Source organism: Caloenas nicobarica, chromosome 15, assembly GCF_036013445.1.
Source record: "Caloenas nicobarica isolate bCalNic1 chromosome 15, bCalNic1.hap1, whole genome shotgun sequence".
Taxonomy (NCBI): Eukaryota; Metazoa; Chordata; class Aves; order Columbiformes; family Columbidae; genus Caloenas; species Caloenas nicobarica.
Window position 1 is genome coordinate 5,894,766 of NC_088259.1, and position 17,247 is coordinate 5,912,012.

The 17,247-nt window shown below is 45.7% G+C and overlaps 1 protein-coding gene across 2 annotated transcripts in view; it reads right to left on the reverse strand.

The window, feature by feature from the left end:
• ARHGAP40 (Rho GTPase activating protein 40) overlaps nt 1-17,247 on the reverse strand; it is a 39,962-nt gene extending 22,715 nt beyond the window's left edge. Inside the window, exon 1 of one of the 2 annotated variants that reach the window (XM_065645506.1) lies at nt 17,169-17,247. Coding sequence is in view for 1 of the 2 variants with exons in the window: in XM_065645505.1 (XP_065501577.1) it covers nt 3,654-3,751 (98 nt within the window). In the remaining variant the exon portion in view is untranslated. Of the gene's footprint in view, nt 1-3,653; nt 3,801-17,168 lie in introns of those variants that run through there. The other variant, XM_065645505.1, reaches the window with a different exon arrangement.

Sequence of the window (17,247 nt, forward strand, 5' to 3'; positions counted from 1 at the left end):
GCCCAGGCTAGTTTACATAGAACTGCTGCCAACCATCACTTATATTCGCATTAAGGCATTTTATCAAGGATTTCGCACTCGTGGGATGGCACACTGTCTCTCTAGCACCAGCAAGAATAGCTAAGATGTCACTACTACAGTTTCCTAATAAGATTACAGCTTGTTTTCAGTAACGCAGCAATCAGTTCATCAAGATCTCCCATTATGCAAGCAGCTCGGGGGAGCAGCGTCATTTCGGGTTGTTTGCAAGAAGCCTGTTCTGCAAGTGATAAGGAGGACGTGCCAGGGAGCTCTGCATGCGTGGAGTGTTTCATCCCAGCTCCAGCTTCCTCTCACCCCAGCCAGGCACTGTCCCCAACTCCTGTCCCAGCACCCCTGGTGACACCAGAAAGACAAAACAGCAATTCTTTGCCCAGTGCTATGTGGAGTGAGAGGTGAATCCTGACCCTTGTAACACACCGCTTTAGCCCAGCACCTCCAGTGCTTTCTGTGCTGGACCCAAACTCCAGAGGCTACCTCCACCATAACACTGGGAGTTTTAAAGAAGGCACAGGTTATAACTTACCTGGCAGTAAGTGTTTCTATCAAAGTATTTAAGAGCAAAGAAACTCCATCTCAACATCTCTAAGAAATGCCGTCTCAACATCTGTGTGAAACTTCATCTCAACATCTGTATCTCAGGCCTCCACCAGCACTAAACTTGTCTCCACTCTGTCTAGTAAGGGTCTAAATAAGCAAGCTAAGGAATAGCAAAATTTGCCTGTAATTACAGATCTGCCTGGAGGCGTCTCAGACAAACACAGAGCAGCACAAACACCAGATTGATAAGGCCATGCAGATACAGCCAAATTAAAAATATTCAAAGGCATGTTCAGTTTAGTCTGTTAGCTGGGTGTTTGTCCCATCACACAAGAGTTTGTTTTGGCCTCAGAAGCCATAAGCCATGCTCTCTGAATGTGCTTTTTTGTTTTGCTGTAAGGACACTGCAGACGAGCCCGTTGTTCACTTTCCCTGCGTTCGCATGGTGAGCCAAACAGGAAAGGGATTTCATTGACACGGAAATCCGGCCACAGAAAGGGGTACCTGGCCAAAACAAAGCTGTAGGAGTACTGTGATCTTTAATGCAACTGTTAATTGATAAGTCTGACCTACCAGATGATTATATAAGAATCGATAATTAAAAGGTGACATTCTCATCCCTGTTTGTACCTTCACACACTCCACTGAATCCACGTTCATCTAAACACACAAGCAGCTTTGCCCAGCCAGCAGCCACAAAGATCCAGTCTACCAGTTCCATGTATCAGTATAACACCAGCACACCAAAACCCGCAGCCCAGTGACACCAGCTCCAAACAGGAGCTTCTCCACGCTTGTTCTTACCCACCACCCTGGTACAGACGCTGCCCTGGGCTCCCCCGGCTGAGCCCGTGCACAGGATTCCCACGGCACGGCTGGCACGGACTCGCTGCCCTCGAGTGACTTGGCTGTCACAGCCCCACAGCACACACAGGGATCTTACCACCACCAGAACGAGTCGATACCTCCCAGTTACAGAACGCACCCTCAAAACATGCTACCGTTACGTCAGACGAGACACCCTGACTTTATTTCCGTGACTGCTGTGACTGTAGGCAGGATGCTCAACCTCTGCACATCTTGGCTGTCCAGCTCAGGGACAAAGGGGGTGAAGGACCACATGGCTTTCAGAAGAAAGACTGCTAGCGTGGTTGAATCCTTTCTAAAAAGGCCGTGCATTTATTTTTTGTGAGATCATTCATCAGCGCAAAAGCTTTTTACAAAAGCAGATTCACACGTACTAAATATTTGTCCTACAAATTCTTTCAGGTTGAACTTAGACTAAATCAGGATGATAGAACTCATTCTTATTTTCTTCTTGTAGCCCATTCTACCAGCTGTAGCTACATCACAGCAGGGAATGAGTAACTATAAGTTGTTGCTCAGATGTATGGGAACAGGCAAGAGACTTTGAAGAGGTCACAAGAGTAACGTGCTGACCAGCACAAAGCAAGGAGGAGCTGAGGGACGTGCTGGAATCAGCGATGCTTCACACGTGAGAGGTTTAGGGATGCAGGAAGACAGGAAGGACAGTCATAAGCTCTTTGCTTGGACTTCTCAGGTAAGAGTTATTACACATCAAAAGTGCTCAGTTATTACAATGCCATGAAAAGCCTCCCCTAGGTTGAGATTTCTAACTAATTCTATTAATATCACTAATAACTGGCCACCAGCGCCAGCCACCCCAGGAACCAGCAGCTTTACAGCACTGAAAGGAGGAGCAGGAGGCAGAGAGATCTAGTTCAGCAACGACGGCTCCTCGGCCGTGCTTTGGAGGAACGACACCAGCACCCGGGGTAAATGGATGGGTGTCTTCATGGGAACCTACCAGCATGCCCCACTCACTGCCGCAAAAATAAACAGTCATTAATGTCAATCAATTAGAAAACCAGGATGACTGGCGTATCGTCGCCTTATCGTACAGGCACGTTTTAGGTCAATCCCAGCAGAGAGGCTTCGCTACACATATACACACGGGACGTCTTTCACCTGCTGGCGTGTCCCAGATTAACAGATGCAAATTGCCACTTGCCAGGAGTTAAGTGTTTTGGTCAAACTTAGTGAGCAAGGGCAGGGTTCCTGCTGCAGCACCTCTTCGGACCTGAGCGCAGAGGTGTGCTGGCACCAGTACAGACACCGGAACTCAACTAACTTGCTTGGCAAAAATTATACGTTGCCACTGAATATTTTGATTTTTATCAAAGAAACCCTGCAACACTCAAGGTGCTACTCTAGTTCTTTTACACATGGGTAGTTTTAAAGTAATTTACCGTATAATTCCTGGGTCATTCCGTCATCGCCCCTAAGATTTTTGATTTGTTTTGTTTTTTTAATCTCAATTTTTGCCTGCCGTCTTTTAAAGATTTCCTTTCTCACTTCTACACACAAGGTCAAAGCAGACTAGGAAAAATGAGAAGTCGGACAGAAACATGAAAACATGAGCTATGTTTCAGGGAAAAAAAAAAAAAAAAAAAAAATCACTGAGAGTACATCCACACAAAACCAACAAGTTTCGATTACTGCAGCAGGCAGATGTTCTGAAACTTGGTGCAATTTCTAAGCTGATATAAATACGTTAGATGAAGTCGTAAGTAATTTAGCGCCATTTAAGCACACAAACAGTACAGTGTTTATCAACCAAAGTAGTTCAATTTTTAGTTGTATCCTTTTGTATGTGTGCTTGGTGCAATATTTGTAAATATGCAGTTCTTGCCTTTGTTCGGTTCTACAAATCACAGCACAGCCCTCAAACCCCACGAGCTGCCAGGGGAAAGACAGAGTTTGCATTTTACCCCCCACTCCCACTTGCACAGCTCGCTGCACTGATCCCAGTCACAGAGTTAACACAAAAAATCCACAAAATTTTTTAAAAAAGGGGGGCGGCAATCAGTTTCATTTCATGATCAAGCGGTCAAAGTACAGGTTTAAAGAACATATTATAGCTTGCTCGTCCCTGGAAATTTACCTTGTTTCCCAGCCACCCTGCCCCAGGTATCGCCCTGTCCCTGTGGGACGAAGAGCAGCGTCACCCCGCACAGCCGTACCCCCAAGCCGTACCCCACCACACTCCGTACCTGCCGAGCCGGGCACAGCTGCCTGGTGCCAACGTCACCCGGGGCCTGGGGATCCCGCTGCTGGTGGCCCCCGAGCCACACGTGCCACGCTTGTCCATGTCCGCCGGGGAGGAGAGCGGCGGTCAGTCCATCCGCACCCCTGCGCTGTCAGGGAGTGACTGCCGAGCCTCGCGGCGGATAACGAAGAGCTGCTCCTCATCACCCACGAGGTGCTAATTGGGTGGCCGTGAGCATCCTTCTCCTCCCTCCCCGTATCCGCCCGCCCGGGTGACACTTCTGAGCAGAAGTGATGGTAAACCCACCCGCGACCTCCAGGCAGCGGTGCCCGAGGCTGAGCCACCCGCGGCAGCACCCAGCCCTCCAAGTAGCTGAAAACTAAACGGAGTTATTTCCAAGCCTGGGCTGAACTTAAGGTCTGCTAAACATTAACTCAAGCCTCAGCTGCCTGAAAAAGTAACTCCCACAAGCAGCGCTGGGAAGGAGGAGTCAAACAGTGTATTTGCTCCTCAAAACTGCACTTCTCTGAAATAAGAAAACATCAAGAAAAGCACAAAGGATCTGCCTGGGGACTTAGGGGTGGGGGTGCAGCAAAAAACTCAAGCATTTGTTATTATAAAAAAAGCAAACTCAGCATATCCTGCCATAGTTGAGCACTGAGTAAATCCCAGCTGTATGCAAGACGCTGGTGTTGAAAGAACAGCATAAACCCATAACACCCACAGAGAATATTTTGCAAGATCCAGATTCTTCTTTAAAATCTCAGCAAGAAACACATAAGCAAGCAAGGGGTTAAAGCACTCGAATTTCCGTCTACCTGCTGTCCCAACAGGTTTTGCTCTTTCCTTGTTATTCTCTCCACCCAACCTCCTTTCACAGTGTTTCTGTAACTTTCCTCTAACATTTACTATTCGTAATCCTGAAGTTAAAAGGGACAAACAGGTAATTTACTTAAGGTTTCCTTAATGAAGACACACTGAGCTTCTCCAGCACAGCTAATAACTCCACTCTTTTTTTCCAATACTCCCAGAAAGACTGGATCTATGGCTCAGCCTGCTTTGCCTGCAACAGCTTAAAGGGCAGGAGCAGCTATTTTAGGGACAATCCCTCATTAAAACACACAGAGGCCATCTCAGTTTTCTTCCTTACCCATGAGTATAGCTATTTTTTCCAGCCACTGCTTCAGTCCAGCTGCTTTCACCCCACCCTGCGAACACACAGCTGATGTGTTGCAGAAGGAACGTTGCCCAAATTCCTGCCAGGATCCCGCTTCGCACCTTCTGTAGACCAGGATTAGCCCAGACTCTGTCCCAAGCCTACCCTGGCTGTGTCCAAGAGGGATCTCTGATTAACATTCTCTGTGCTACATTAAACGACATCAATTTTCCATGGTTTAGACGCAACCCCACCCCATAGCCAAACCCCAGCACAGCTTCAGTCCCCTGGGGAGGTAGAGGGAAGGCAATTTCATCTGCGACTCAGAAGTATGCAAAAGCATTAATGGGATTTTTTTTCCTTCCCCCTGCTTCCTTTCTACTTCAAATTCCTCCAAAATTTTACTCCTTCCCCCCAAATTTTAGACACTGAAGCAAAGCAAGAGGAGAGGCTTCCAGCGAGGACTCGCCATGCTGAAGGTGGGTCTTTCTCCAGGTAACTGAAGGCACCTGGGGGAAAGCTCTTATGTACAGCTGGAGTCACAGCTGCCTTCCCCTGGCTCGCTTCTGCTCCCAACAGACCCACAAGCCTTGCATATACATTGTGTTACTTTTCTTATTTAGCTTATTCATCACAAGTGGTCCTAATAAGAATCATGAGGGATCAAATTCAAAACTCAGCTTATCCATATAACTTCTATCAGCTCCGAAACCAGTTACCAGCGTGCAAAAAAGTGAATCAAAACAGTCGTGATGCTTTATTCAGGTACACAGGGTATGGTTGTTGCAAAGCTACATTGAACAGAAGCCTACACCATCATATGTGACCACACAGACTGCCCAGGGTTTGAGACGTGGGAGGGGAGAGCGAGGAAGGGCAACAACAAAAACATCTATGAGAAGAGATGGGGCTGCTCTAAGCTTAACACCATGCCCTGAAACACACGGTTGGGTTTCAGACCATCCCTTCTCCTGTATGCAAAAGCACATCTAAGCTGCCAGTACTGCAAGCAGACAGGCACAACAGCCCACAACCGTGTTCCTTCTCATTACATTTACTTTAATAACTTCAGCCAGCTGCTTGTCCCTTTGGACCAGCAGATTTTCAGATGGCTGTCAGTCACTCATGAGCGAGCTCCATCGTTGCAGGTTTCCAACGCAGAAGTAATAATTCAGCTGGGCTTGTTGCACAACTCAGATGAATCTAAAGTATCCAGAATGAAAACAGAGTTCTCTAATAGTTCGTTCAGCTTCGATTACTCATATAAAGCATTACACAAGCATTACTGAAAGTTTAAGATCTCTGTGGATAATAACAGCTGCACCACCATCTACAGCCTCTCTCATATTCACCCCGTCTGGACTTCAGTTATTCATGGCATTTGAGAGGAATAATCAGTAAGTTTATTTCTTAGCTTGTGAGAAAAGAGGTGGAGGAATAGGACACGAGGCCAGCTGAGTCTGCATTTTCAGATGGAGGGAATCAGGATAAATATTCCAACTCTAGTTTCAAGTTCTCCAGTATGTTTCATGCTCCAGGACAATCCACGTGGCATCGAGATGAGCCAAGCTCACTAGGATGAGATAATCTGTATCATAGGAGCTGAATCTCACTCAAACATGGAGACAAAGAGACATACCAATGCTCTCAGCAGCCAATTAGTTCAAATGAATCACTGGTACAGACCCAGCGCTCTTATCATCACAGCTTTGGTACTCAAGGTATTTTTGAAGGTATCTACATGTCCTGCCAAACCGACATGACTTGGCTCGCCCAGTAAACCTGACTTTTTCAGGACCAAAAAGGAGGGGGAAAAAACACCCAACGTGCTTTTGGATAATGGGGAATTTCTGCTGGGCAAAGCACATGCAGGCTGGAGACCTAAAGACCACAGAAATCCTCTGTCAGACCGCAGGGACCCCACCAGCCTGGCAGAGCCCAGCATCAGGGCCGTCAGGTCAGCCTGAACACAACGTTCACGAGCTGCATCGCAAGACCTTATGGCATCGTTACATTTTGCAAGCATCCCCAAAGTAACTTTTTACCATGAAAATCAAGTGCAAGTGAAAGACGCTGCACTGTGAACTAGAGTGGAAAAGCCTGAACATAGCTGAAATCCCTAACACGCAATTCTTTTTTCTCCAGCAGGTTTATTTTTACAGAGTACATAACATTGCGAAAGCCTGAAAATAATTTATCCCACCTCCACCCTGCCACATATCAAGAGAATCCTCAAGTAGTGTTACCCATCCATCATGTGGGCCCATTAAGATTAAGAGATTATTACAGTTTCTGGAGTCGCCAAGGCGATGAGATTATCCAAGTCGCAGCTTGTTCCCAGTCTGGCAGGGAGGCAGCACCCAGGCTGTGTCCTGGGGCAAAGCACCAAGTTGCAGCCACGTCTGGGTGACAGACACCAGCTCCCAGCCCCGCAACACCGGCCAGCTCCGCTCTGCGAGATCAAACCAGCATCTCCCAGCAAAACAGCTGCCACGAAACAGCCACAGCAACACTCAAACCCTACAAAGTGCTTCTATTCATGACTTTGCTTCACGAGACGGGACCGAATTTGTCATCCTACTGGGAGAGATACAGGTGTGCCCACGGGAGCTGGGGTATCGACCCAGTGGAGAGGTAAAGCATCACCTTCCCCAACTGCCCAGCATCGCCTCCTTGAGCCCCCTGCTCTACCCACCCTTAGGGTGGCTCAGACCCAACGATGAACAGTCAGACCCTCCTTATGGTAAAACCCAACCTGTCTGCAGCCACGAGCTGTATGTCAGAGCACATCACCTCCTTTACTGCACCCAAGAGTTGTGATAAACAGAGGGTTAGGACTTCAGGTGGTGGACAAACAGCAAGAACAGATTCTTCCTAAGCTGAGATTGTTTGCATGCAGATGGCTACTAATCTCACATTTAAGAAAAAAGAAAAAAAAACCAAAACATTGGGCAAAGAAGGAACCACTGGTACTTGGTGGGATGTGATGCTGCAGCCAGAGCAACTGCATCATGTCCCCATCAGAAGGAGCAGCTCTGAGCAGAGATGTCCATCAGACACAGGCCAGTGGTTGGACACACGACTGCCACCAGCTGCCCGCCCTGTTTGACAGTGTTGTGGCTGGGGGAGTGAAGGAGGAGGGGGAAAAAATATAAAATTGTACGCTCTTTAGAGACAGATGTCTATTTAGATAAGTGAACTGCAAAGTTGCTTAAACTTAATTACTACTGTAAATGTAATTTAAACCACCCCAAACATTTGCACTACTCAAGGAAGAGCTGCAACAATGGGAGGAAGCGCTGAGACACAGCAGCTATTCTTAATACACAAAAACACTTATTCTGATGAATAACCAAGACTTATTTACTAATTTAAATTGAATATGTTTCTGCCTCCTGGGCATTTTCAGAGTGCATAAAATTAGAAGTCTTAGCGGGTTTCTGAGGATGACCTTGTTTACCTCCCTACTCAAACACATGCCTGACATCTCCCGGGTGCTGTGCCTTGCAAAAACTGCATCTTTCTTGCTGGCCACTAAGGGCAGAAAGAAGTGACAGGCACCAGATTAATAATCACCGAGCTGCTTGTCCACTTCCTTCAAACACAGGGATCAATTATCACCGCAACCAGCTGACAAAGTCCTACATGTCATTTCTAAGGTGTGATAGAAGAGAGGCAGATGGGACAAATGATGAGCAGTCAGGTCCCTCTCCGGCTCTCATGAGTAACCACCACCTCATGCCAGCCCAGATGAGTCAGTCGAGCTCACACGGGACTGGAGTCCACGCTGCAGAGCTTGGCCCCAGCACCACGTTCATTGGAGCACTTTAAACCTCCTTCATTTTCATAGAAAAAAAAGAATACGCAAGAGTTCAAATTCCCAAGGTCACATCCCAACCTGTTTCACAAACCTCATTTTGATTTTTACAAGTTGAGTTTTCTGTTCCCTTCTGGGAAAAGGATGGGGCAACAGAGCTACAAATAAGAAACATGTCAGAAGTGGACTATCGTACTCTGCTGTCCCAGTTCTCAGCCCAAAGACATGATAGATTAGGTTGTCATCCTGTTTATTTCCTGCACCGTAATCACAAGCAGCGGGATGGGCTCCATGGGTTGAACTCCCCATGAGTCAGTGTGTTTTCGGGCATCCCATAGGAGTTACTGCGCAAAGAATGTCAAACATCCACTCCTGACGGAACCGAAGTCATGCACATGGCACAGCCCCACGATCGGCACAGAGCTGATGGCTCAGAGCTACCGAGGTTATGAGACAGCCAAACAACAGCTACCGATAGCTCCACTCAGATAAGCTCGAATTTTAGCTAGGATGGTAAGACAAGGGGAGAAGTCAAAGTGACCTCATTGTAGCTACACAACTCAGCCGTTTATTGAGATTAAAAGTGAAACACCCAAGAGCAGAGCCTGGACAAAACACAAATGTAGTTTTTGAAGCAATGCCCCGTTTGGGTGTTTTGATAGATTTTAGGATCCTATCGTTTTAAAAATCTACCCAGAAGTTTTTATATTGGGTCAGACTAGCTGAAACTACTGCGGAGAGTGAGCTGGAACCCCCCGTGTTATCAAAGCTTGTCTTATTGAGTGATTATAATAAAAACTAAATCCACTTATCCAACTATTCCAAATTTAAGATCCAGAGAAAAATACTTACCAAACAGGTCCCCACACATTGTCCTTACACACGTGGATACAGGGCATTTACTCGGGAATGAAATGCCACCGTGCACATTTGCAGGCAGGACATCCATCAGTCTCTGAGCAGGAGAACAGAACAAACTCCTCCTCTCAAAAGGAGCAGCATTTGTGCGGATCCCGATTGCTCAATCAATTATTTCCAAAATAAAAACTAAATGCAATACAGCTCAGTAGCAGAAGTTCTTATTTAGCATCAGGCACTAGGTAAGTGCCAATTATTTCGCTCATAAGCAACCGTTGAGCTTGTACTCAAAAGTGCCATCATTTATCCTAACAGGCTTCTGTTCTACTTCTTCATCTCTTTAGCAGTAACAGGACCATCAGGAGGAATCCAAATTTCTCAGTGTGGGGGGAGTTTACAAGTGGCCCATAATTTATAATTTTAGGTATTCTTCTCATTTGTCCTATAGAGACAAGAGAGCTGGGATAGAAACAGAACTGGGCTGCTGCTTTAAAGGCTCAGAAGTTTTAAAAAAAAAAAAAAAAACCACCACACTCAGCTGTCACAATTTTTGCTATGCTGGCACCCTGCTCTGAAGTCACCACACAGAGCTTGTTTGTACTAGTTTCGTCTATAAACGATGCAACAGCTGGAACAGAACTGGATGAGATGCTGAACCCGATTGCACAATAATGCTCACCGCTCTTAAAGAGGTATTAGTAGTCAAGAGTTTGTTAACTCATTAGGAGAGGGCTTGTTTTTCCAAAATATGCATGACAAAGTTTAATTGCCATGAGATTTCATGAAAACCAGAATCAGAAGATTGCAGGCACGATCTTGGACTTAGAGGCCAATGAGGGGAATGGGAGAACTTGCTACAGACCTTTCCAAACTCTATAGTGCAGAGTTTAAAGGAAGAACAACACAAGGCAGGTGAGGTTAATGGTGCAAGATATCTCAAAGGTTGGTCAGAGGCTGGAGTAGTGCCTCTAAATCCACACACTGTTTGCTTTTGTATAAAAATCCACTGCTCTAACTGCAGGGCCAAAGGGGAGGTCAGACATATGAAGTCCCAGGCATCAATGTCAAGTGATGTTGCAAGACAGATTTTTATTCTTCAGTTTACACTCAGTGTGCAAGTTCAGAGTAATACAGCGGTACTGCAAAGGCAAAAAGAAAACATCACATAGATCATCCACTGAATAAGCACTGTTGAATCCAACAAGCTAAAAAAGCAGAAATTCAATTCAGACTCGCGGGCGAGCTGAAAACTACAAAGATGCCATAAAAGTAAATCTAAAGACATACACACAAGCAGATGAACTACAGCAACTCTGTTTTAGCTCACAGCTCTAGTAAGTGTGATGAACTCCCGTAACCAAACTGATATTCAGGACAGTATGTTTTAACCAGGCTGGTCTAAGCAACCGAATTTTTGTACAATGGACATTTTCCAACGCGGGCATCACTGGACTGTGGCTGCTGACTCGACTCTTGCACACGCTGATGCAGCTCAGCCTGGTCTATGCTGGGAACAGCACCGCTGGGCTAAAGCAAGAGCTACGTGTACACCAGATACAAAGGAAAACGGGAGATGAGACCTGCTGTCCTTGCAGCTGTGCAAAAGCAACTGTCCGACAGGTTCTGGTAAGATTGAAACTTCAGAATTAACTGGAACAACCCACAGGAGTGGCAGAAACCAAACTTCCATGGTGAGAGGCGCAAGTACATCACGTTATCCAAAAAGCTTTCAAGCTGACCCATCAGCATCTGCACTGCTGAGGCTCCCGGGCTTCCCGCTGGGACACTGGGACACCTGCCCCCTGACAGAGGAGAAAGGATGAGCATTTTCACCGTCAGCTGGGAAACTGGCTTCCTCATGCACACACAATTTAGTGAATTGGTGAATTAATGAAGTAACGAATTAGAGAATTAACAAGTTACACCGGTCCACTGAAGGGGGACTGAGCCCGTTTGATTTCTACCTAATGAGCTCACATTATAAAGTTGTATTCACAGGGTACATCCTCCTGTAACTTTGAGTAGTCTCAATGAACACTTGACTCAGTACTATTGTCAGAAAAAAGTACTTATATAGGGTTAAATGTTATTCATAGATCCCCAGAAAGCAACCAAGTAGCAACTTTCTGACATTTACAAAGATGAGTTTTTCTTTGCCATCTGCTTTGTGGACAGTGAGGTAATGCCAATCCACTACAAAACTGCACAGATCTCACTAGCAGAGCTCACAGGAAAGCCTCGAAGAAGCAATTTCTTGGTCCTGCTTATAGATTTGCCCCCCGGTTAGGTTTTCTTCCAACTAGCACATTTTTGCAAAGCTTATTCTAGCTGCAACAAGCCATTCTCCAAAAAGCTTTTTCCACAGTGCATGCTGGTATTTAATAAAACCTTGAACCTCCCAACTGACCCTGCAGCTCTGTGCTTGCTCCAGACTTTTCCTGGCCTGCAAACATCCAGCAGCTTCACGCCTGCTTTGTGCCGGCCAAGAGAGCGTAGGAAGCACGAAGTGAATGAATTCCAAAACTCTTGGTTTTGGGATATCATTAGAAGGACTGCTCCCAGGAGGTATTCTTCCTCTCCCGTTAGTCAAAGGAAATACTGCATCTAAACACAGCTGTTACCTTTATCTACTTTTACCCTACTCATGAGCAAGCTGGAGCGAGTCCAGGATTCTGGAATATTTGACCAAAACAACCGTATCTCAGGTCAGCTGCAGGGATGTATATACTGCAGGCTCATGTCTACCTTCCGCTGTGAGGCATGCAAGGATTTCCTTCCACTGTGTCAGCCCTGCTGTTTTCAAACATTGACATTGTCCGAGCTTTACCTTGACCGAGAAAAACAACTTTCATCAGCAAAGCTGTATTTATTTGCTGCTTAAAGAGGATATCCTTCCAGTTCCATTATATATTGGCCATCTGCTATGGACATCGCAAGAGTTACAGGCTCCTGTTCACTCGAGAGCTTACAGGCGCCCTCAACGCAAGAAAGACGGCTTTCATCTCCAGTGTTGGTCACTTGGTTGGGGTTGTCAGCAGCATGACCAAGCAGGAGAAATAGGTGCTCAAGTGCTGCAGCACGCTCAGCTGGGCACACACAGAGACACGGAGAAATGTGAGCTCCCAGAACTCCAGCATAACTGTTCATTTGGCAGCAGCAGCTTAAGTTCACAGAGTTGAATGGCAATGTCCATCACCCAGACAGCCTCATGCAAAAGTCTCCTTTCCAGCCCAAAGCAGCGGCACTGCCAGCCAGCCCTTCAGATGCCCCAGCACCCCACCAGGCTGACGTCTCCTCGTGTGCATGCTCTCCACATCCACCACAGGCTAAGCCCAGAGAAGGTTCACCAAGAACTGAGATTAAGGAAAAACACATCTGTCATGCCGCCTCCTCCAGGAAACAGCTGACCTCAACTAATTGGCTTCAACTAAGTCAGAAGAACGAACCTTCAAAAAGAAGAGGGCAGAGGCAAGGGAGTGAAGAGTGCTTCACATTTGTGTCATTCCACTGTTTCTTGGTTACAATGATGTCTCTCCTGTGCTTCATTGGGATAACTGAGAAGTATAAAATGATAACTCTTGGTCAGGAGCCTGCCATTCTCAATGCACTGGCTGCCTGCTATGCTCCTGCTGAACCACGAGCATATAATAGTCGAGCAGATTCTTCCCATTGCCCTCACCAGCTCCTTGGCAGCCGCTTCCCAATATACACATAACAGTAACACGTCAGTACCAAAACCCACTGTTAATAAAGTCACAAAGTCCATCATCCTAGAAGGAATCTTCTATAAAAGGGCAAAAACAGGGCAAAGGAATTAGTACATTATTGCTGCAAAACCAACAAACAGGAATTCATGCACTAGAAGTGCGCCTGGGGCTCAGCCAAGCTGTTCACTAAAACACCGAAGTCTCCACTATTTGCTGTATTCACTACCACTCCCTATGCTCAGGCTCCACCATATGATGTGACCGTGTATGTTCACAGGGACATCTCACAGACCACAGGCCACAGTATTCAATTCAACCAGCCCGGAACACTGCAATTTATATATCATATTATATAAAAACTAAACAACTCTCAGACAACAGTGAATTAATAATAGGCTTGCCAGACATTATGCAAGAAGATTCAGGGGTCCTGCAACTTCTCCCTCTAAAAACATAAAAGAACATGAAAGACAAGAATATTGTTTATTTTAAAAGGTCCCCCAGTGGGGGTTGCCCTATTATTTTTCTGTATGACAACAGTAAAGTTCCCTTCATACATAGGTAGCACAAAGGATTTGCTGAGAAAAACGTTCAGTTTTACAAGAGACCCAAATATTGCAGACAGATCAGCAGCCAGGCACTGGCAGCCCAGGGGCTGATGGAATAAGCTATGCAGATGGAAACAATTATTTAGGAGGGGAAGAACTCCTGCACGCATGGAGCAACATCTCACTAAAACTGAAGCCTCCCACCGACACATTCCAGACTCTTGGAGTAATTTACTTTGGGGAATATGCTTTAAGCTACATCAGCATTTGTATTTCTTTCTCCAAACTTCTTCGCAATCACAAAACATACTCCCCTGCAAACTGACCTAACGGTCTTACCAAACAGCAACAAATACGAGAAAGTATTATAAACATCTGAATCTAAAAACAATTTAGAGACCTTGCTTTCCAAGCAACAGGTCCTGCTTTCAGACAAGCTTTTCACTACGCAACACACCTGGAGGGACTTACCCGCACAATTAACAATGCTGCAGTGAATGACGTCTACCCAAAGGCCATGGCATACAATAACGAACAAATCACACAGGCCACATTTGATATGTAGAATATCACAACTAAAGTGCCTTATATAACCCAAACCCATGTTTCTTAGAAAGTAACAGGAAAGTAACAGCATCACAGAAAGGAATAGCACTAACTGATTAAAAATACCTAATTAAGGCTAATCCTTTCAAGCCAGCTGCATAAAGAATATTTCATATAATATGATGAAGGAGAAAAATAACTCCAGCAGGTTTCAATTAAGACTCACTGCCATATGGATTTTACATCTGCAGCAGGAAGGCTCGAACACCATGTCACAACTAAGACATTTTTATGTCTCCAACTAAAAGCACTTAAACTGCTTGGAAAAGAAGCACATGAGCCATAACATCCCCTGTTAAGCAAACATTTTGCTGAACTGAGAGCCTAAAAGACATTTGAAGCTAGAAAGCGGGGTCAAAAGAGAAGTCAGATCAGGATGCTGAGGGCTCTGGTCAGTTGGGTCTTGTAAAGGACTGAGGTGCCACCACCTCTGTGGGGCCTCCTTTTCAACACTCCTCTGTACTCGCAGGGAGCGATATTTTTCCTGAAGGCAAACAAGACCCTCACCCATTGCAGCTTACAAAGCTTTGACAAGTGACACAATTCTCCATCCAACTAATCAAAGATGCTATGAACTGGAGGAGGAGGAAAAAAAAAAAAAAAAAAAAAAAGTTTTCCTTTCAGCATCAAACACCATCTCAAACCCCAGCTCCTGATCAAACCAAGAGCTCTGCTGCTGCCCTTGCGCCCTCTTGGGGCACAAGGGACCAGGTGCCAAACTTTGAGCATTATTTTTCTACATGCAGCTGGACCCAAGAACCCCAATTCCTCTTTATGAAAAACAGATGTCGGCCAAGTTAAATCATCCCATGACTCCTCCAGAAGAAAGATGTAAACAGCCACAGCTCACCCAGCTGTTACCCAGAGAGGCCCCATTTACAAATCAGAGATCCCAATGGGCTGCAAGACCTTATCCCAAAATGCTTTGACATACTGCTTTCAGACACGTTTATCACCAAAATCCATCAAAACACATTAGGTTATTTAAGTTTACACTAGATTAGAGTCTTTTATCACCTTCTTCCAGACTTTTGAGCTCAGAGGAGAAAGTGGTATCTATGTTTTTCAACGTACGATGCTTTCCAATGGAGTCTTAGTGTCTATCAAACCACACCCCTGTGACATGCCTGCAAAGTAAGGGCTTTATAAATTAGAAGGGGGTTAAAAAGAGAGATGAAGTGATGTGCAAAAGGTCATAAAACATCTGCAGTCCAGATTGGTATATAGAAACGCAGACTTGCATCTCCCAGGAGGCTCAACGTCAGTCAAAAGAAACTACCACTAATGCTGCACTCCAAAGTGTTCAACTCAGATTTTGGTATCAAACTTTTGCAGCTTAGAAAACTACATACTTGCTACAATATGGAGGCACCCTGGGATGGAGGCTGCTGGGCACATATGAAAAAAGGTGCTTTGCCCCAGGTGAAAAAAAGTCACCTTACAGGTGAATTAAATCCCAAACTACAGAAAAGCCTTAATTTAAAAAAACAACAACAAAAAAACCAACCAAACAAACACAAACCACAACAACAAAACCAAAACAGCATCTGTTTGAAAACTCCGCAAGCAATCACGTTGAAAAGAGCTCTACTACAATATCAAGTCTGCTCTGCTACAATATATAAGTTCTAATGCTGCTGATGCCCAAGAAAACAGTTTTTGCACACCACAGCAAAGAGGAAATTAAAGCATGAATTCCAGGATGCTATTCAAGCACTCGCAGGCTTCAAGGCAGCTGAGAGCTCATGCTGCATTCATACTGTGAACTCCAAATGCTCAGCAAAGAGAGGCAAGGGGCAGGCATTACAGCTGGATTCAGAGCAAGGAAAATTTTAACACCGGTAGACCACAACACAAAGTCTATAGGGTTCAAACCGAGTCCCCACATCTGCAGGTCTGGGCTCATTCTCTAGGTCAGGCTCACACACCATCAGCCTCTTGCAAGAAGCCCAGACCCTCAGCAGAGCCAAAATGGCCCTTCAATACTACTTTTAGCCAAATCCACACACAAAAGTTTTGTTCATAACAGCCAAATATTTAGTCATGCAGTATTTCTCATAGCCCAGAGACAGGAAAACCAGGTATAAACCATTAGTCCCAGCAGCATAGCTGTGGTACTGGGGAACTCCGCAGGAACCAGTAATCCTCAAAGTAGGTTTCTCAAGCAGGTTTTGCCTGCTGGCACCCACCTCCCTGCTATTACAGTGACATCGCAAGCGACAGCCAGCCCAGCCAAGTTAAGCTATTCCCAGTGTATTTACACAGACTAAAAACTACCCAAAGCGTATACTTCAGTATCACCAGGCTTTAAAACAGCACCATGCAATACAAAAATCAGCAATATTCTACGAGACCTTTAGACACTTTACCTGTTCATCTACATCTTGCAGCAATGACCACAGTAAAACATTTTGAGTTGTGGCAGTTTGGCAACTGCCTCAAGACAAAAAGGTTTGACAGTGAGCTGACATTAGCAGAGAGCCCAACACATTCATGTTGCTTAAACATGCGAAATCCCAAAGAGGCGGGAGGCATCTCCAGCGACCCGGCTGCAAGATTAAGTCTTTCTCACCAACATGATTTTACGTGCACATGGACTGGGCAGAAAAGAGAAAAACCTTGAGACTGCCAGAAAACCTTCTTTTCGCTTTATCCGTAGGGGAGCTGTGGCTAAAACAATAACCCCACTCCCCAGCAGGGCAGGGGAAGCCACATTCTGCAGGAAAAGCAGCAATTCGGCCCCGAATCACGTTACGGCATCTCGAGCAAAGAAAAGCCCACAGCTCTGGGTAGGGCCAGTCCCCACTACCGCCGAGCCCCAGCCTACCTGCTCCGCTCGGCAGCCGGGAGCGGTTGAACCGGAGAGGAGGAACCGAGGAGAGCCGAGAGCTCTGCGGACACCGACC